This window comes from Geotrypetes seraphini, chromosome 17 (genome assembly GCF_902459505.1).
Source record: "Geotrypetes seraphini chromosome 17, aGeoSer1.1, whole genome shotgun sequence".
In the NCBI taxonomy this organism is placed as follows: Eukaryota; Metazoa; Chordata; class Amphibia; order Gymnophiona; family Dermophiidae; genus Geotrypetes; species Geotrypetes seraphini.
In genome coordinates this window covers 586065-607848 of record NC_047100.1, presented here as the reverse complement: position 1 = coordinate 607848, position 21784 = coordinate 586065, and the positions used below count along the sequence as shown (strand labels likewise).

The window sequence follows — 21784 nt, the reverse complement described above, 5'->3', positions numbered from 1 at the left end:
GATACTCGAGAGGGTCCAGAGGAGAGCAACGAGGATGATAAAGGGTATGGAGAACCTCTCATATGCCGAATGGTTAGACAGGCTGGGGCTCTTTACCCTGGAAAAGCGGAGACTGAGAGGGGACATGATAGAGACTTATAAAATCATGAAAGGCATAGAGAAGGTGGAGAGGGGTAGATTCTTTAGACTAGCAGGGGCAACTAAAACAAGAGGTCACTCAGAAAAACTGAGAGGAGACAGATTCAAAACGAATGCAAGAAAGTTCTTCTTCACTCAACGGGTGGTAGACACCTGGAACGCGCTTCCCGGAGAGGTGACAAGACAGAGTACAATTCTGGGGTTCAAAAAGGGACTGGATGACTTCCTGGAAGCGAAGGGAATAACGGGGTACAGATAGAGGTTTACCTCACAGGACACCTGAGCAAATAGGGTATGGACTTTTTAGGTTAGGTAGGGAACATTTTCAGGTCATGGACCTGGAGGGCCGCCGCGGGAGCGGATTGCCAGGCGCGATGGACCCCTGGTCTGACCCGGCAGAGGCAATGCTTATGTTCTTATGTTCTCTGTTGGACAGTACCCTAGAGAAGAGTCCTCTGCTTCCTAGGCCGCAGGTAAGGAACAGAGAAGGAAGGGGAGGGGTTGGGGGGTCAGCCTGTATCTGATAAGAAGTAGAGGGGTTTGGAGAGGATGTCATTGCAGCAGAAACCAAAACATATTTTCTCTTTTGGGAGTAGGAGCAGAGAGGACAGAATCTCAAAGTACTACAGTAGAGATCAAGGGATTCTTTTTTTTACCCTGCTTTGTCATTTCCATCCATACCTTCCCCCAAGAGCTGTCTGTTTACAGTAGGAGGAGAGGAATGGTTGGAGCAGAAACACCTCAAGGCTACAGCAGTGATTCCTGTAAGTGATTTTTGGGGAGGGAGGGATAAATTCATGATGAGTGCTGTCTCTAAAGTTAGCACTGTTTGGGAACATTCACTCCTTGAGGTCTAGGTTGCCTTGTGTTTTGCGTTCAAATACAAAAGTTCTTCATCAACCGCCAAATATATTGGAAGAAACCGGGGAAACTATGAATAATTTAAACAAATTTATGCAATATTGGGCAAGGTCCTTGGATAAACAGCTTACAACTCATTCTACAGGGCTCGTCCTGAAAAATTGAGTTGTGTTTAACTTAGGACCTTGCACAATATTGCATAAATGTGTTTAAATTATTCATAGTTTCCCCAGTTTCTGGGTTTTGGCACAGATCTCCCAATATATTTGGCGGTTGATGAAGAACTTTTGTATTTAAACTTATTCTTCAACAAGTTTCAGTTTTGAACTTATTCAAGCCTTGTGTTTTGCAGCATGTGTGGGAGGATAGGGACTAGGGTCATGGAACTAGAGAGGGTGGGTGACAGCGAAGGGAAGGGAGTGCATGAAAAGCACATGGGGGTGTGGGTTTTGTGTGTGGTGGGGAAGCATAAGAGTTGGGGATAGACTGATGTGAGTGTGCCAGAGAGCTAGAGAGGGCGAGGGAAAGACCTAACCTCACTGAGAGCTGTACAATACAAAAACACAATGCAGGAGGCAGGCAGAATGCTGAAGAAGGGAGAGAGAGAGTGGAACATGTGACGAACCTGAAGCAGAGTGCCCTGGCGAGTTTAATGAGATGGGAGTGATAGATGGGAGGAGCTACCAAGCTGGTTTCAATAAATGTGACAGTAAAGGAAGATATTCTACAAAGTATTGCTGAACTGGTAGACATGGGGAGCCAGAGTGAAGATTTGGAGGTGAATATTTGAACAGGACGGCAATGGCCCACAATAAAAATATAGTAGATCTCAAGCAAATGCAAATACAACCCTTGTCCAAAATGGAAAATCTAGAAAACGGGATATGGAGAAAAAGGTCACTCATTTGTAGAAAAATGGGATATGAAATATAAATATCAAGATTCATGGCATACCAGTGGCAGGGAACGATAGGAAAAATAATGGACAATCCTCAGAACTAAAGTTAGGGCATATCGAGCTTTAGAAGCCCTAGAGCCACATTAGAAATCTGCCTGCATCAGTTTACAGGGGAGAAAAACTAAGAAGGTGCAAGAGCAGAAAATATCCCTCACTGAAGATTGTCAGCTATCATACAGCAACTGATTACAAAGTTGAAAGGAGCCAATGTGAGGTACGAGTCATTGCTCCCCTTTGGACCATTAATCGAAAGTGAGTTAATAATCTAATACTTCAAACAATTTTTCTGGGTTTTTTTTGTTGTATTTTCTTATGTAACCCGTCTTGACTTGATCTTGGAGAAACAGTACAGAATAAACCAAGTACAGAATAAACATAAATAAAGTGATACTATCATCTGACAAATTTCAGTGATAAGCCAAGGGGTGTCAAAGATTATGCAATCAAGACTTATTAATTAGTTTAGAATATTTCTACAATTGTTCTTTCATATTGAGAATGTAGATTAGTGAAATAAACTCCTTTAATGCATTTTAAAGTATATTTTTTAGAAAGCTCAGTGTGAAGGATGTACAGGTGGGTGAAGACTTTCATGAGGCTTTTTACTGCTCATTTCTTCCTTTGGCACTGTGTGGATCAGAGCAGTACAGCATTTTCCTGTCACACAAGGTGGCGAAAAGGGACTTGGTCAAACTTCAGATACAAAAAAGCCAACTGATGGGGTCCAGAAAGCATGAAAAAAGCAGCACTTTGCAGCTTCCCCTCCTCCTGTAGCCATAGCTCTGCTCACCTCTCCTGTAGCATTTCACAAGGATTTTTTTGCCCTCCACAGAAAGGACCCTCCTTAGGAGAAGACCGGGTAAAAAAAGGTGGATCCTACATGTGCCACAAGGTCAGATTGCAATTATTCTATTGTAGTAATGTAATGTAATGTAATGTAATTTATTTCTTATATACCGCTACATCCGTTAGGTTCTAAGCGGTTTACAGAAAATATACATTAAGATTAGAAATAAGAAAGGTACTTGAAAAATTCCCTTACTGTCCCGAAGGCTCACAATCTAACTAAAGTACCTGGAGGGTAATAGAGAAGTGAAAAGTAGAGTTAGAGGAAAAATAAAAATAAAATAAACATTTTAACAAGACAGCATTGATCTAAATATTTTGGAAGGTAGAAGAGAGGAGAGAAAGGAATAGAAGCATGATGAAGTGATGAAGTGGAGCAAGTAAGTGTAGGAGGAGCGATTGATGTTTCCAGAAAGGGCTTCTTCAGGGAAGTGACTTGGCCGACAGTCCCAGGATGCCTATGTCTATGTAGTATCTGAAATGTTGCATTTTGTTGAAATGTTTTGTGCCTTGACTGATCTGGAAACATGCATTGTAGATTAATGACCCACAGAGCTTAGAAGACAAATTGCAAACTTTTTCACAGGGAGGGGGCAGGCAGACCCTACTACCATAAAGTAATTGGTCTAAGACAGGATTTCTCAACCCAGTTCTCAGGACATACCTACCTAGCCAGTCAGGTTTCCAGAATACTCTTAATGAATATGCATGAGAAGTTTACACAGCTGCCTCCATTGTATGCAGATCTCTCTCATGCGTATTTATTATGGGTATTCTGGAAACCTGACTGGCTAGGAGAGTCCTCAAGACTGGGCTGAAAATCCCTGGTCGAAGATGAGTGTCTGAGTGACTAGATAGAAAAGCCATCCTACCTTTAGGACCTCAAAGTAGATCTGTAGATGGTATGGATTTGGGAGAGGTGTGTGAGGTAGTGTTGAATGCTCATGAAGCAGGAGGTAAAACAATATGGCAGCTTCTGATTTGCACCCTATGTTAAGAAAGTAGGACCTCTATAGAGACACAAAGCTGGAATGTAAGTGACAAACAGATACAACTGAAGAGGCACCCAAGTGGGCGTATAATCTAAATTGTACTTGAAACAAAGAAGGGTTACCATGTCAGAAGTAGGATTTTAACTCTGCTATTAATGATTGACCTAACTTTACAGTCCTAGGTTATCATCACCAGGGATGTGCTCGAGATAGAAACATAGAAGATGACGGCAGAAAAGGGCTACAGCCTATCAAGTCTGCCCACTCTGCTTACCCACCCCCTGTCTATGTCCTAATGACCCAATTTCCTTATCTTGACCCTTGTAGGGATCCCACATGAGTATCCCATTTATTCTTAAAGTCTGGCACGCTGTCTGCCTCGATCACCTGCACTGGAAGCTTGTTCCAATGATCAACCACTCTCTCTGTGAAGAAATACTTTCTGGTGTCGCCATGAAATTTTCCGCCCCTGAGTTTGAGCGGGTGCCCTCTTGTGGCCGAGGGTCCCTTGAGAAAGAAAATATCATCTTCCACTTCGACACGTACTTAAATGTTTTGATCATGTCTCCCCTCCCCCTACGTTCCTCGAGAGTGTAGAGCTGCAATTTGTTCAGTCTCTCTTCGTACGAGAGACCCTTGAGCCCCGAGATCATCCTGGTGGCCGTCCGCTGAACCGATTCAATTCTGCGCACATCTTTACTGTAATGTGACCTCCAGAATTGCACATAGTATTCCAGATGAGGTCTCACCATGGCCCTGTACAACAGCATTATAACTTCAGGCTTTCGGCTGACGAAACTTCTATTGATACAACCCAATATCTGCCTTGCCTTAGATGAAGCCTTCTCCACTTGATTGACAGTTTTCATGTCTGCACTGATGATTACTCCTAAATCTCGTTCTGCTGAAGTCCTAGTTAAGGTTTCTCCATTCAAGAAGTACGTCCTGCATGGATTTCCGCTTCCGAGGTGCATGACCTTACATTTCTTAGCATTGAAGCCTAGCTGCCAGGTTGAGGACCAACTTTCCAATGTAAGCAGGTCCTGCGCCATATAATTCTGTAAACTGCATTCACTTACTATATTACATAGTTTGGCGTCATCGGCGAATAGTGTTATTTTACCTTGAAGCCCTTGAGTCAGATCCCCTATGAATATGTTGAAAAGGAGTGGACCCAGGACCGAGCCCTGTGGCACTCCACTGGTCACCTCCGATGTTTTAGAGAGGGTACCATTAACCACCACCCTCTGAAGTCTGCCACTCAGCCAATCATTGACCCATGCAGTTAGTGTCTCTCCTAACCCCATCGATTCCATCTTGCTTAGCAGCCTTATTGGATAATTAAAGAACCTTCTCCAGATAGTTTCCCTCTGAAAACTGAAGGCAGATAAAGACCATGTGGCCTCTCCAGTCTGCTCATCCATGCTATCCGCTATCCCATCTTCTCCCTCCCCCCCAAGCTTTCTTTAATTCAATTCCATTGTTTCCACTGAGAGACTATTTCATGAATTCACCACCCTTCCTGGGAAGGAGTATTTCCTTAGCTTACTCTTGAGTCTGTACCCTTGCGCCTTCATCCTTTGCTCCTTTATTCCAGAGATTCCTTTCAGTTGAAACTTATCTCCTGTACATTTATGCCCCAGAGCTATTTAAACTTCTCTATCATATTTCTCCTCTTCTACTTTTCTTCCAAAATATATGTACTGAGATCACTAAATCTGCCCTCATATCTAGATTTTCAGAAGGCGTTTGACAAGGTCCCGCATGAACGTCTACTTCAAAAAATTGTGAGCCATGGAATCGATGGTGATATACTCACGTGGATTAAAAACTGGTTGGCGAATAGGAAACAGAGTGGGGGTAAATGGACAATACTCTGACTGGAAAAGCGTCACGAGTGGAGTGCCGCAGGGTTCAGTGCTCAGGCCTGTGCTCTTCAACATATTTATAAACGACCTAGAAATTGGCACAACGAGTGAGGTGATTAAATTTGTGGACGATACAAAGTTATTCAGAGTAGTGAGGACACATAAGGATTGCAAAGACCTACAACAAGACATAAACACACTCGAGGAATGGGCTGTGAAATAGCAAATGAGGTTCAGCGTGGATAAGTGCAAGGTGATGCATGTTGGTAACAAAAATCATATGCATGAATACCGGATGTCCGGTGCTATACTCGAAGAGAAACTTGGGAGTACTTGTAGACAAGTCAATGAAACCATCCGTGCAATGTGTGGTGGCGGCAAAGAGGGCAAACAGAATGCTAGGAATGATTAAGAAGGGGATCACAAACAGATCTGAAAAGGTTATCATGCCGTTGTACCGGGCCATGGTATTGCATCCAACACTGGTCACCGTACATGAAGAAGGACTTAGTACTACTCGAAAGGGTCCAGAGAAGAGCGACAAATACAATGAGAGGCTAGAGAAACTTGGCCTCTTCTCCCTTGAAAAGAGGAGAATGAGATGGGACATGATCGAAACATTCAAGATATTGAAGAGAATTGACTACTTAGAGAAAGAGAGATTGTTCACTCTCTCCAAGGTGAAGAGAATGAGAGGGCACTCGCTAGAGTTAAAAGGGGATAAGGAAGTTCTTCACCCAGAGAGTGGTAGAAATATGGAACTCTCTTCCAGAGGCTGTTGTAGGGGAAAGCACCCTTCAGGTATTCAAGAAAAGGTTGGATAAGTTCCTGGTGGAACAGAACATACGCAGGTAAGGCTAGACTCAAATAGGGCACTGGTCTTTAACCTAAGGGCCGCCGCTTGAGTGGACTGCTTGGCACGATGTACCACTGGTCTGTCCACCGTAGTAGCCACCCTCTGGACTTACTCCATCTTGTTTATATGTTTTTGAAGGTAGATGTATCTTCAGAAAGACATAAACTGGATGAAATTGGTGGTGAATTCATGAAATGGCTTCCTGGTGGAGGTGGTAAAGATGAGTTTAAAGAAAGGTCGGGACACATACATAGGATCTCTGAGGAACAGAAGGGATAGTAGATGGTATGAATGAGTGGAATGGATAGGCCACATAGTCTGTCTGCCTTTATTTTTTTTGTTTCTACATTTTCGGTTGATGGGACCCAGACTCCTCATCTGTTGCTCAGCGTCCAGTGCCAAAAGCACGTCCTGCTTCCAGCATATGCATCCCAACTTGGTGACTGCCACAAAGAAGCATACAAGTGGCTCATTTGACATCTAACAGATCACTCATGGTGAAACCAAAACATAGAAATTGTGCAAGAGGTCTGGTTTTGTTTCTGATTGAATATGTCTGCCTGTGGCTCCTTAGGTAGGTTGAGTGATATGAGAACAGAGAAAGTCATCTGGGGAGAATATGAACCTAGAGATGTCTGGCTCAGCACAAATCCGATTTCTTGCTGCATGCTAGAATTTAACTTATATGTGTTAATTAGTAAGATAAATTATTAGTGGGTAAAAAATAAATTTAACTGCATGATAAGAGAATGAAAGTTGGGCTAATTTTATACACTCCCTGAAAGGCTTCACTTAAGACTTGATGGGCTGTGGCCCTTTCCTGCCGTCATTTTCTGTGTTACTTCAGCAAGCAGAGAGAAAGGTTGGCTCTTCTCCCAAGCCTTTAATGAAAGAAGCAACTAGCTAGGTAGTCACACACCAGTTGTCCATACTAGAGCAGGACTTGCTTAGCTGAGATCATTTTCGTGTACTCTTTTGACTTCAGGTGAAGGAGTAGCCTAAGGAATAATGCAGCGGACTTTGCTCCTGGTGAACTGAGTTCAGTTCCCATTGCAGCTCCTTGTGACCTTGGGTAATTCACTTAACCCTCCATTGCTCCAGGTACAAAAACTAAGCACAGAGAAAGTACCTGCGTATAATGTGTAAGTCTAGTAGCACTACAGGAATGACTAGTAGTTATTGTCTGTGTCTTTGCTTTTATCTTATGTTGTCGATTAAAATGTTTTATGGGCGACTTTCTTCAAAAAGGCAGTAAATAATAGAAAAGGGACTTTTGATAATTGTGTACTACAACTCTGCTATAGGACTAGGTAGAATTGCCGGAATAAAAAGACAGGCATTAAGAGCTCCCTTAAGAGATGTTAGCAGAGCCCTAATGTTACAACACTTTGATGGCAGAGAAGCTGACGTTCAGTATTCATTTTAACCATAAAATGCACTACTTGTTTCTTGTTCACCGAATCGAGCCCTTTCTGAGGGAGGGATGGGATTGGATTAGGAAACGAAGCCCATGTGCGGGGGATTCAATGCTCTGAGTTTTTCTTTCGCATTTTCTCCCTCTTCTCTAGTCTCCATTCCCTCCCATCATTCTTATTTTTCTGGGTTGCAGGATTTTATCTTGTTGCGAATGGGAAAACGTCTTCTGATGTGGTGACTTGTTTTCTAAACTTCAAATTGGATGCTTTGGTGTGAAAAAAGTTGTTAGATGTGCCGTGCGTTGCCTCCAATGCCTGGGTCACTGAAATCAGCTCATGGCGCTTGTGTGAGGGCAAGACAGTGCTTCTAGCATTGTCCAACTAGTACAGGTCGGGAAATGTTTTTTGGGGAGGGGGAGGGCACAGTGTGAGATTGGTGGCATATTAGGAGATTAATCAGCTTCTGAGACGTTTACTTTTTCAGATCTTTCAGATTCTCAAAGATATGATTCAGGTTTCTTTGTTTCTAGGTTGGAGAGAGGAAGTTGGTGACTGGCAGGCATAAAATGGAGGGAGTAAAGATATGATGCCTAAGGATTTCTCTAGCGCTACTAGACGTACCCAGTGCTGTAGGCATTCTCTGTCCCGAGCAGGCTCACCATCTATGTTTTGGTACCTGGGGCAGTGGAAATCAGGATCTCAGTCTACTACACTAACCATTAAGCTACTCCTCTACTCTTGCTCACTAACAGTTATGCTGTCTTCAGTCTTATTGCTACAGGTACCGATGTGCAGCTCGTAGTCAGAATACACCCGACAGTTCAGCTTCCAATCTGGGCTTTCGCTGTGCAGCAGACTCAAACCCTGATGACACCTCGGGAGAAATGAGAGGTCACAGGGAGGCTGTGCTAGACACTTAGCCACAGAAGTCCTCACAGGAGCTGTGTAGCAGACACCTTGATGGTCCTCTCTAGGAATCGAGGTCTTTGAAGACTGTCCCTGATGGTTACCTCTAGGCACCAATGGCCTCGGATGACCCACAGACAAGAAATCCCAGACCTTCAGTCCCTATGAAAGAAAAGTTTGAACAGAAGAAACTTCCTTTTTAGTGGACTCATTTTCTAGGATGAAAAAAAATTGTGCAGCTTCTAAAAATGAGTGCTGAGAGGCAGAGAAAGCGAGATTATGTATCCTACAGGACACTGTCCTGGCAAACCTGTTTTTACTGACATTAAGCCAGTTTTATTGCATCTACTTCTAAGTTTATCTTACGGCACTCCTCTGCAATTGTCTCAGTGTGGTATTTGCACACCACAGGTTAGGTCACTGGAAGGGGTACAGGAATAGCCCTGGTCAGCCAGTGTATATTCCTGGAGGTGGAGAAGGATAGCATTCTACAGAGAAGCCCTGAGGCATACCTGGAAGGACTATTGGTGGTAGAATTTTTGATTTAGACTTGCAGTTGTCTGTTTTATGAAACTCTGATTTGTAATTTGACGTGGGGTACCGATAGGGTTCCCACTTGGACACAAGCGCAATCTTTTATACAACAATCACCCATATCAAACAACAGTTTTAATTCAGAGAAGATTTTTGTACAGGTAAATATCAATTTTTCTTACAATCAACTTCCAATAAAAGTTTGTTTAACTTATTGCAGTAATGCATTGTGAGACTGGACCCTGCATGTTTAATATCCTGATGTGTGTCTAACGTCCCAGGGCGGGATGGCTCTGATTGTAAGTGCTTGAAGCAGGCCCTCCCCCTTATGTCTTGTATCCCTTCTTTTAACACTAAGGGCCTGTTTTACAAAGCCCGAAGCCCATAGAGATTTAAAGGGCTTCGGGACTGTTGTCGCGCGGCTTTGTAAAACAGGCCCTAAGTCCTGTGGAAAATGTAAAAGATGGAAATATCCAGGGCATTTCAGGGTAGTTATTACTTTCTATGACTATTTATGGGCTAATATGCCCTAGAAGGAGTTCAATGCAATTTACAAATTAGAAGAGCTTGGCCATATTCAGGGATTACATTATTTTATTAAGGTTCATGTTCGTATACGCCAGGGGTGTTCAACCTCGGCCCTCGCTAGGTCGGGTTTTCAGGATTTCCCAAATGAATATGCATAAGATCTATTTGCATACAATGGAAGCTGTGCATGCAAATAGATCTCATGCAAATTAATTGGGGAAATCCCAAAAACTTGACTGCGGCCCTCGAGGACCGACACTAAACAACACTGGTGTAGGCGTATGATTATGGTATATGGTTTGGAGAGAAGATTGGCTATATCTGGTGTTGTAGTCTTGCTATTATGGGTTCCGGTATGGTGTCTCTTTCCCTGTTTATAGGGAACTTGGTTATCTATCGAGGTGGTTTATGTGTTGTTTGGTTTCTGGTGCTCATAGCCTATTTGGGTGGTGGGGGGGGGGGGGTTAATGTGTTTTGCAAATAGGTTTTTAGACCTTTACAAATGTTTTGATTGAAGGGGATGTTCCTTAATTTTACTAGCATCCTTCTAGCTTTCACCGTCACCTTTTCAACCTGTTTGGCTACTTTAAGATCATCACATACAATCACACCCAAGTCCCACTCTTCCGTCGTGCACATAAGTTCTTCACCCCCTAAACTGTACCGTTCTTTGGGGTTTTTGCAGCCCAAATGTATAACCGTGCATTTCTTAGCATTAAATTTTAGTTGCCAAATTTCAGACCATTCTTCAAGCTTCACTAGATCTTTCTTCATGTTATTTTCACCATTTGGGGTGTCTACTCTTTCAGATTTTGGTATCACCCATAAAGAGGCAAATCTTACCCGACAGCCCTTCAGCATGGCCTACCCTACCCACACCTTTAATTGATTAATCCCCTTTTACTCCTCAGCTTGGATGACGCTGGCTATCACCATGCACTAACTACCCGACCTAAGGAATAAAGCAGGACTCAACACATTCTTGCTTGACTGGCCTGACAGAATCACAGAGGTGGGATGAGATGCATCTGAACCAAGGAATGCAGGAGCCTGAACTGGTATTGATAAATGCAGACCTAGGTCTTCTATTAGACAAACTGAATGAAATAAAAACAAACTAAATACCTCATCATCGACCATTTCAGGATAACTGATTTTGTTATCACATATGTTGAAGTGCTAGTAATTAAGTAAAAAAAAAAAAAAAGGTTCAGTGTTATACATTGCTCATAATCTTCAACAGAATCACCACTACCTGATTTCTGCTGTCTTTCCTCCACTCTGCACCAGTGAAAGAAACCAAGGAAAGTACACACAGCTAAGCTACCTTGTGGATTTAGCAGCTGTAATAAAAGTGAAGCTGCTTTAATAGCTCTGTTTTTATTACAGCCTAATGAAAAACTTGCCACAGAGATTTGCTTGCATCTGCATATAATTTTCTGGGCAAAAATCATCTCCTAGGCCACATCTTTTGTCTGTGGTAAAAGTGTCCCATGAACAGGTCATCAAAGCCGTAATTTCTAATTATTATTCGAGCTGTGGAAAGAGCTTCCATTCTATGTGACTGTGTGGCTCACAGCAAATGATTATTGCAAGCTAAGAGCGCCCTCTATCTCTATGGCTCTAAAACAGTTCTTAACCTTTTCTTTTTTTGCAGCTTTTAACTGATCAGCACATGGGTATACTAGTGACTACTGACGGCTACATCTCTAAAGTTACAGTAGAATCAGGAAAAATGCTTAAAGTACCTGTATATAAACTGCTTTGAGTGTGCTTATATAACTACAAAAAGGCAGTCTACAAGTCCCAATCACTATCCCTTTCCCTTTATTATTATTATTAACTGTCCTATAATATCTGCCTTCACACTATCTAGAAAGTTTCAATAAATTGCCCCCGATTTCAAGATGCTTCTCCACACCCCATTTGACCTCTTCATGTGGGAGCTGCTGGTTAAGAACTCCTGTTCTAAACGATGCTACCAACCAGCATGGCTCCCTCTCCTGAAGCCAAATAGCTCATCTAATCTGCCCATCCGTTGTAACCATTATCTCTTTCTCTCTCTGAGAGATCCCACATGCCTATTCCAGGCCCTCTTGAATTCAGACACAGTCTCCGTTTCTACCACCTCTTCCGGGAGACTGTTTCACGTATTTACCACCCTTTCTGTAAAAAAGTATTTCCTTAGATTACTCCGGAGCCTATCGCCTTTTAGCTTCATCCTATGCCCTCTCATTGCAGAGTTTCCTTTCAAATGCAAGAGTCTCAACTCATGCATGTTTATATTAAGTAGGTATTTAAACATCTCTATCATATCTCCCCTCTCCCGCCTTTCCTCCAAAGTATACAGATTGAGATCTTTAAATCTGTCCCCTTACGCCTTATCATGAAGACCACATACCATTTTAGTAGCTTTCCTCTGGACTGACTCCATCCTTTTTATATCTTGTTGAAGGTGCAGCCTCCAGAATTGTACACAATATTCTATATGAGGTCTTACCAGAGTTTTATACAGAGGTATCAATATCTCCTTTTTCCTACTGGTCATACCTCTCCCTATGCAACCTAGCATCCTTCTAGCTTTCACCGTCACCTTTTTAACCTGTTTGGCTACCTTAAGATCATCACATACAATCACACCCAAGACCTGCTCTTCCATCGTGCACATAAGTTCTTCACCCCCTAAACTGTACCATTCCCTCTGGTTTTTGCAGCCCAAATGCATGACCTTGCATTTCTTAGCATTAAATTTTAGCTGCCAAATTTCAGACCATTCTTCAAGCTTCGCCAGCTCTTTCTTCATGTTATTCACACCATCTAGAGTGTCTACTCTATTGCAGATTTTGGTATCATCTGCAAAGAGGCAAATCTTACCCGACAACCCTTCAGCAATATCATTTATAAAAATGTTAAAAAGAACCCAGGCCCAAGAACAGAACCTTGAGGCACACCACTGGTAACATCCCTTTCCTCAGAACAATTTCCATTGATCACTACCCTCTGTTGGCTTCCACTCAACCAGTTCTTGACCCAGCCCATCACTTTAGGACCCATTACGAGGGCACTCAATTTATTTATTAGACTTCTGTGTGGAACACTGTCAAAGGCTTTGCTAAAATCTAAATACACCACATCTAGCGCACATCCTCTATCCAATTATCTGGTCACCCAGTCAAAGAAATTGATCAGATTTGTCTGACAAGACCTACCTCTAGTGAATCCATGTTGCTTCTGGTCCTATAATCTACCAGATTTCACTACTCTCCATTTTAAAAGTGTTTCCATTAATTTGCTTACCACAAAAGTCAGACTTACCAGCCTGTAATTCCTTATTTCTTCCTTATTTCCACTGCCAAATTACCTAGTTCCAGGATGGAGAGTTTTGGCCACTCTTATTTTGAGTATACATCCCAAATCAGTGTGGGCTTTGTAGTCTTTGATTCTACCCAGTATATTCAGCACTGGGAGGGATCTTAGTCATTTGAGCCAATCAAGTTTCCAAGTTTATTTAACATTTGATATACCGCATTGGTAAAACATCTATGCAGTTTACATTTAATTATAATAATGGTATGTAAAAAATAAATTACAGGAGGGAAGAGGAAGGCCCGCCATTTTGGAGAGGCAGACCTGTGGGCAGCAGGGACTGGGCAACCCTCCTGTTTTCTTCTTCTGAGGTATGAGGGTGGGGGTGGGGCTGAGGCAAGAGAGAAGAGGCATCCCTCCTGATTTTTTTCTAAGTTCGTGGAGTGGGGAAGGGGAGGGGGGTCCTGGCATGGGGGGTTGGCTATGCAAGCAGGGGGGCACCCAGTTGCAGGCGGGACCCGGCATCCCTCCTGCCAATTTTGTTTCAATATTCAGGGTTGGGGAAGGGGAAGAAGTTTGTGGCATTGGGGGGGGGGGGGTTTCACAGCAGCAAGAGAAAGTGGTCATCTTTCCTGATTCTCTCTATTTTTGTTCCAAGGCATCGAGGGTGGCCTCATCAAGGGAGGGCAGCACGACTTTTTTTTTTTTTTTAAATGGGGCAGATATTGTGTGTGTGTGTGTACCATCTGTACCCATAGAAAAAAAGGAAAAAATATGGCAGACCTGTCGACCTGTCTGTTTTTTCAGGTTGGTACTAGCTATCGCTAAATTTAGTGCATGCCTTTGCCATGTTAAGCCATCGATCAGATGGTTTGTTTTAATATTAATGACCTCATTTTAATACTAATTAGGTTGTTTGCATGGCAGAGTCAGAGAATGTATGACCATACTGTGAGATATTTGGAACACTGGTTTAGCGACGATCGTTAGACAATCAGACAATTTTGTGCATCCGGCCCTTAAGTGTTTTCTGTGGATGGGAAAACTGGATAGGGTGATAGGCCATATGATCTTCACATCATTTTCTCAGTTTCTATGCAGGGAAGATCTCTGAGGAAGAGGAAAGGATAATTGAGATTAATGGTTGGTGTGGATAGGCTGTATGAGCCATGTTCTCTTTCTCTTTCTTATTGCTGTCCTTCTTAGGAACTGCACCAATCCTCTCACTGCTGCTTGGCCTGTCCCCTCTTCCATGTCCCATCTGGTATTTTAAATGTCTTCCAGTTTACTCCTTCATAGTGTCTTCTCTACACCACTCTAGTGTTTCTTCATTCCAGTTACTGCATATTCTGTTTAGGACTGATGTGATTAGGGTGCAAACAAGACAATTTCCCTGGGTCCCCATACAACAGGGGGTCCTCAATCCTACTTGAAGCTACATCCTGCTGGATGGGATTTTGGGGTTCCCTTCCAAATCTCTGTCCTGAGCCCCTGCATATATAACAATGGATCTAGTGGTGCTTGAGGAACTTAGGTCAAAGATGAGAAGCAAAGATGCTCTTACCATTTCTTGACAAATGTATTTCTGTCTTTACTTAGTAACCCTTTTCCGTTTAGTATGACACTATGCTCTGAAAAGAGTGTAGTCTACAGACCTCCAACTCAATTGCAGCAAATTGATACAGATACAAAGTTCCATCTGGGAATTGGAACGTAGTAGGGATGCCTTTCAAGAGGCTCTGCTCAGACAAATGGTGATGGAACCCACGAAGGAAAAAGCGATATTGGATCTGGTCCTCACTAATGGGGAGAGTATCTCTAATGTATGAGTGGATGCTCACCTGGGAAGTAGTGATCATCAAACGGTTTGGTTTGATATAACAGCTAAAGTGGAGAGTGACCACACAAAACTTAAAGTCCTAGATTTCAAATGTACGGACTTTAGTAAAATGGGAGAGTACCTGAAGAAAGCTTTTAGGATGGGAGGACATAAAAGAAGTGGAAAAATAGTGCTGAAAGGAGCAATAAAAATGGCTACTGACTTTTATGTGAAAAAAATAAATAAAATTAAGAGAAAATGGAAACTGACATGGTTCTCCAAACTAGTGGCAGAAAAAATAAAGGCAAAAGAGTTGGCGTTTCTGAAATATAAAAACAGGAGTACAGAAAGGATTACCAGGTGAAACTGAAAGAAGCCAAGAGAGAGATATGTCTGGCAAAAGTGCAAGCAGAAGAGCAAATGGCTAAAAATGTTTTTGGTTTTTTTTAAAAAAAGGGTCAGCTATATTACTGAAAGGAGGAAGATGAAAAATGGAATTGCGAAACTAAAAAATGCAATGAACCAATATGTGGAGAATGATGAGGAAAAAGCAAACATTCTAAACAAATACTTCTGTGGTCACAGAAGAAAATCCTGGAGAAGGACCGAGATTGACTGGCAAAGTTACACACGAAAATGGAGTAGATTCTGCGCCATTCACGGAGGAAATAATAATAGCTTTATTTATATCCCATCATACCTTTTCAGTTCAAGACAGTATACAGCATTGAAGCGAACAGAGTGATTATATGGTACTGGTGGAGATACAGGTTTGTAGAGAGTGCAGGTGTATCGGGATAAGACAACATTGGTGGGAATAAATGGAGGGAGGCTGGGTGCTGCCCCTCACAGTGCACAGTTCGCCCTTGTGGGTTTTTATTTCCTGCTTCTGACGGGGAGCTCCGCTTTCTTTTGTTGCTTCCTTTTCCTCTACTTTTCTAGGGTGTGCTTTTCTTTGGTTTTGTTTCTTTTCCATCTTTTATCATTTTGATTGATTACCACACAGGTCTGAGGGGGGGGATCGGGAGGGTTGGGATGCTGGATTTTTAGTCTCTGTACTATGCTATTTGGTTGCTTTGTTCTTGAATGGGTGGGTTGTTGGGGCATTATAAACTCATGTATTGGGCATATCTGACATTTTGCCATCTGCTTTTTGCTGTATTGTTGTTTTGTGTTTGTAGCCTCCACTATGGGAGTGGACGATATGACTTTGCGGATGTGTTTTTGCTCTTTCTTGTTCTGTATATGTTGGTTCTGCCCAATGAAGAAATATTATACATTAAAAAAAAATGGAGGGAGGCAAGGTAAGAAGGAAGGGGGGATATGTTGGGGTTAGTCAGTGAATGGAATTTGTCGAATAGGTGGGTTTTCAGTGCTTTTCTGAAAGATTGGTATATCGGGGAATTCAGGAGGAGGTCACTTAGGGTGCTGTTCCAGATGCTTGCTTGGGAGGATAGTGTTCTATCCAGGAATCTTTTGAATGATTCGGGAAAGCGAATAGTAATGGTTTGTGAGAGAGGCGGGGTTTATCCTGTATTTACAAACAACTTGAAAAATTGAAGGTGGACAAAGCAATGGGAACGGATGGGATCCATCCCAGGATACTGAGGGAGCTCAGAGAGGTTCTAGCGGGTCCTATTAAAGATTTGTTCAACAAATCTCTGGAGACAGGAGTGGTTCCTGGGGAATGGAGAAGAGCAGATGTGGTCCCTATTCACAAAAGTGGTTGCAGAGATGAAGAAGGAAACTACAGGCCAGTAAGCCTCACTTCGGTTATTGGAAAAATAATGGAAGCATTGCTGAAAGAAAGGATAGTGAAATTCTTAGAATCTAATGAGTTACAGGATCTGAGGCAACATGGTTTTACTAACGGTAAATCATGCCAAATGAACCAGATTGAATTCTTTGTTTGGGTAACCAGAGAATTGGATCAAGGACATATGCTAGCTGTAATTTATTTAGATTTCAGCAAAGCCTTTGACACAGTTACTCATAGGAGGCTCTTGAACAAACTTAACGGGATGAACTTAGCATCCAAAGTGGTTGGCGGACAGACACCAGAGGGTGGTGATTAATGGAATTTGTTCGGAGGAAGGAAAGGTGAGTAGTAGAGTCCTTCAAGGTACGGTGCTGGGGCCTGATCCTGTTCAATATGTTTGTGAGCAACATTGCTGAGGGGTTAGAAGGAAAGGTTTGCCTTTTTGTGGATGATATTGAGATTTGTAACAGAGTAGACACCAAGGAAGGAGTATAAAACATGAAAAAGGATCTGCAAAAGTTAGAGGAATGGTCTAATATCTGGCAACTAAAATTCAATGTAAGGAAATGCAGAGTAATGCTTTTGGGGATTAGAAATCGGAAAGAGCCTTATGCGCTAGGAGGTGAGAGGCTGATATGCACGGATGGGGAGAGGGACCTTGGGGTGATAGTGTCTGAAGATCTAAAGGCAAAGAAACAATGTGACAAGGTGGTGGCTGTTGCCAGAAGGATGTTGAGCTGTATAAAAAGAGGTGTAATCAGTACAAGAAAGAAGGTATTGATGGCCCTGTACAGGTTGTTGGTGAGGCCTCACTTACAGAATTGTGTTCAGTTTTGGAGACCGTATCTGGCAAAGGACATAAGAAGATTTGAAGCGGGCTAGAGGAAGGTGACAAAAATGGTAGGAGGTTTGCACCAAAAGACTTATGAGGAGATACTGGAAGCCCTGAATATGCATACCCTAGAGGAAAGGAGGGATAGGGGAGATATGATTCAAATACTTGAAAGGTATTAATGTAGAATAAAATATTTTCCAGAGAAAGGAGAATGGTAAAACCAGAGGACATAATTTGAGGTTGAGGAGTGGTAGACTCAAGAGTAATGTTAGGAAATTCTTCTTTATGGAGAGGGTGGTTGATGCCTGGAATGCGCTCCCGAGCGAAGTGGTGGAGAAAAAAAACGATGACAGAGTTCAAAAAAGCATGGAATGAACACAGAGAATCTCTAATCAGAAAATAATGGTATATGTTGAAGAACTAAGGCCAATACTGGCCAGTGTCTGTATAAGGCCATTTGCTTGAGGATGGGCTTGGGAAGGATTTGACAGCTGGGATGTTTAGATGGGCTGGAGTGAGCTTTGGCAGAAATTTCAGTAGATGGAACCTAAGCACAGTACCAGGCAGAGCTTTGGGTTTCTGGTCCAGTAATAGCTAGGAAAAAGGACAATTTAAATGAAATCAGTAATGTAAAGAGAGGGTACGTTTGGGCAGACTGGACGGACCATTCGAGTCTTTATCTGATGTCATGTTACTATGTTACTATATTCATCTCTAGGATGAGTTTGTCCATGCACTGATAAGGGGACAGTTGAGTGCAATCCCTGTGCCCCTGCCTCTTTCACTATGCTCAGTGCCATATAGTCCTTTGAGGACTGTTAAGGTCAGACCTTACTACATAGATGAGAAGCAAAGGATAGGGGTCTCGGGGTTGAATTAGTTTTGGCAACTTTTCTTTTATGGCTTGACTACAGAGATTCAGCAAAGCTAAGGATGTTCCCAAGGTTGAGATGTGTCTAATATAATAACCATTAATCATTCTTTATCAACAGAGAAGCTCAAAATTTAATACAGGCTAAAATGTGATTGTGATCCTGGGAAGAGAAGGACATCACTTAAAATAAGAAAGCTGTGATCAGTAGAGTCCCCTGATCTCGATGTGGAGCTTGATTGCTAGGCTAAAGCAGTTTGGCTACTGTCATCGCATCAACCCTTTACCCTAGCAATGTGTCATGGAATTACTGATTCACTTATACTTCCTGGCATTGTGTCATCTTTTGCTCTGGCCCACTCCTTTACAAAACCGCGCTAGATTTTGTAGCACCGGCCGCAGCAGTAACAGCTCGGACACTCATTGGAATTCTATGAGTGTCGGAGCAGTTACCATGGCAGCTCAGTAACCAGGTATCACCTTTTATATTTATTTTTCTTTCATTAAACTTTATATCTGGTTGTTGAAAAATTCATAAATTTGTTAAAATACATTTTTATCAAAAATTAAAACAGCAAAACTCTTTAATGTTGCAAATAATATAGGTCATGAATTATTGTAGTTGTTGATTGCCTCTAGAGGGCAGTATATTTAATGTTTTTAAATATATTGAACAAATAAAAGGCCTTTTACAGTGTTTGTAAAAGGAAAATGTTGAATGAAGGACAGATTTATGAGGTAGAATCTAAGAATCTCAGAAATAATAGATTGCTTATGACTTTTTTTCTAAACTAATGTGGTTTTCCCACTGACACAGAAGAATCTCAGCATAGCCCCATGGAATATTCATCTTACCAAAGCTTGTCAAGTTAGGGACTGACACAGCTGGAGCTGCGACTGCTAGGAATTAATAATAATGAAGGGGTCCTATCCATTAAAAAAAAAAAGAAAATCCTACTGTAAAAAGTATGACTACATAGATTTTACCAAAAATGTATACAGTACTCCCCCAATAGTCGTGGGGGTTCTGTTTTTTAGCAGGGGAGACAGGAGAGGGCAGCTGGAGTGCTGGTGATGAAGGAAATCACTCGCGGTATGCTCCAACTGCCTCTTCCTGCACTAAAGTCGGGCCTCACCAATCAGGAGCTGCGTGTCAAAGCCTCTCCGGCTGCCCTCTCCTGCCCGGTCATTTGCGGTTGGAAAATACTGCAAATGACTGGGATAGCATTGTATTCTAATATTATCCCTATAATAGAATATAATAGGGAGCAAGCTCAATATTTACACTACTGTAATTGCTTATTCCTAGGATAAAACTTTTTTGTTTTTGATGTTTTTCAATTCTTAAAGACTAATTTATCTGTCTACCTGAATTATGTATTGTAGCTAGTCTTTTGTAAACCGCATTGTACTCTACGGTATTTGCTGTCTAAAAATACATTCTTATGTTATGATAAGCAGCATAAAATCTGCTTTACTTCTTGGGATCTAGCTAGGTACTTGGGACCTGGGTTGGCCACTGTTGGAAACAGGATACTGGGATTGATGGACCTTCAGTCTGTCCTAGTACGGTAATTCTTATGTGAGCCAAGTATAGAACAATGAAGCCATTGTGACATCACTGCTGAGGTTGGCTCTTAGGTATTGATGGAATGAGGCATTATGACATCACAATCTCAGCTCTGGACTGTTGCTACTCTTTGGGTTTCTGCCAGGTACTTGTGACCTGGGTTGGCCACTGTTGGAAACAGGATGCTGGACTTGATGGACCTTCAGTCTGTCCTAGTACGGTAATTCTTATGTGAGCCAAGTATAGAACAATGAAGCCATTGTGACATCACTGCTGAGGTTGGCTCTTAGGCATTGATGGAATGAGGCATTATGACATCACAATCTCAGCTCTGGACTGTTGCTACTCTTTGGGTTTCTGCAGGGTACTTGTGACCCGGATTGGCCACTGCTGGAAACAGGATGCTGGACTTGATGGACCTTCGGTCTGTCCCAGTATGGCAATTCTTATGTTCTTATGTGAGCCAAGTATAGAACAATGAAGCCATTGTGACATCACTGCTGAGGTTGGCTCTTAGGCATTGATGGAATGAGGTATTATGACATCAGAGTCTCAGCTCTGGACTGTTGCTACTCTTTGGGTTTCTGTCTGGTACTTGGGACCCGGATTGGCCACTGCTGGAAACAGGATGCTGGACTTGATGGACCTTCGGTCTGTCCCAGTATGGCAAGTCTTTATGTTCTTAAACAGAAGTGTAGAAAAAGCTAATGAAAGAGGAAAAAGGGCCAGTATATTTCTGCAAGGAGACAGCAGAAACCCTTAAAAACAAAACAAAAAGAGAAAATAAGATGATACCTTTTTATTGGACTAATGTAATAACATTTTTGGCCAGATTTTGAAGGCCACAACCTTCTTTCTCAGTCAGGACAATATGAGCAAAAGATAACAATATCTAGGGAAAAGTAGAGATGGGGCAGGAGGGGAAATAAAACACTGGGAAAGATGGATGGATTATCAGGAGGAGACGACACAGTAAAACTTTATGATTTATAATGTGATAGGAGACTACTAACTTGTTGGAGTAAAGTATTTCATCTTAATTTCAAATGTTTTCTTTGTATTCTGACCATAAATCACTAATGTTGTGTTGTGGTCCCAAAAAATGCAATTGTGTCCCTTTGGTTTGTCTCAGAGCATCTACCTGTCAGGAATGAGCTTCATTTCTAAGGCAGGGCATGTGGAGTATGATCTCAGGCTCAAATTGACTGCATTGGACCTAAGAGAGCTTCCCAGTGAAGTTCATATCCAGATGTGGTTTTAAAATTTTTTTTATCAAGCCTACAGCACATATTTCTATATCTTTCTGCCACATTTTCTTGGTCTCACAGTGCATTTCTTGCTACTTGGTTTGTTAGGTAACCAGCAGAAAAATACCACTTCTCACTCCACTCTGTCACCCTCTCTCATGGCTTGTTTCAGATCCTCCACTCAGTTCTTTATAAACACCCAAGAACTGAAGCCCTACCCATAAACTGAACGTCCTTGGTGTGGGCCCTAAAATGAGTCAACTGGCAATGTGACAAAGGGTGGTGGGAAATTGAGGTCACTCCGAGGATAAGGACCAGTGGTCTGCCACAGTGGACATTTTTACATCCCAAAGCAAAGTGGACCAGACCACACTGTTATGAGACTATTATTACAATGCCTGTTTGGTATCAAGTAATGAAACCTTGAGGTGCCTGAAATGCGCAGATCATTAAGACCTGGTAAGAGCGTTCCTGT

The 21784-nt window shown here is 42.2% G+C and overlaps 1 protein-coding gene across 4 annotated transcripts in view; it reads left to right on the top strand.

Moving 5' to 3' along the window:
* Positions 1–21784, top strand: part of SUMF1 (sulfatase modifying factor 1) — a 106645-nt gene that overhangs the window by 42574 nt on the left and 42287 nt on the right. The window contains exons 8-9 of one of the 4 annotated variants that reach the window (XM_033926428.1): positions 2790–2849; positions 8702–9601. The exons of 1 other annotated variant lie outside the window; for it this stretch is intronic. In XM_033926428.1, the coding sequence (XP_033782319.1) occupies positions 2790–2849; positions 8702–8854 (213 nt within the window). In that variant the 3' untranslated portion in view covers positions 8855–9601. 2 more of the 4 variants (XM_033926429.1, XM_033926430.1) reach the window with 2 other exon arrangements.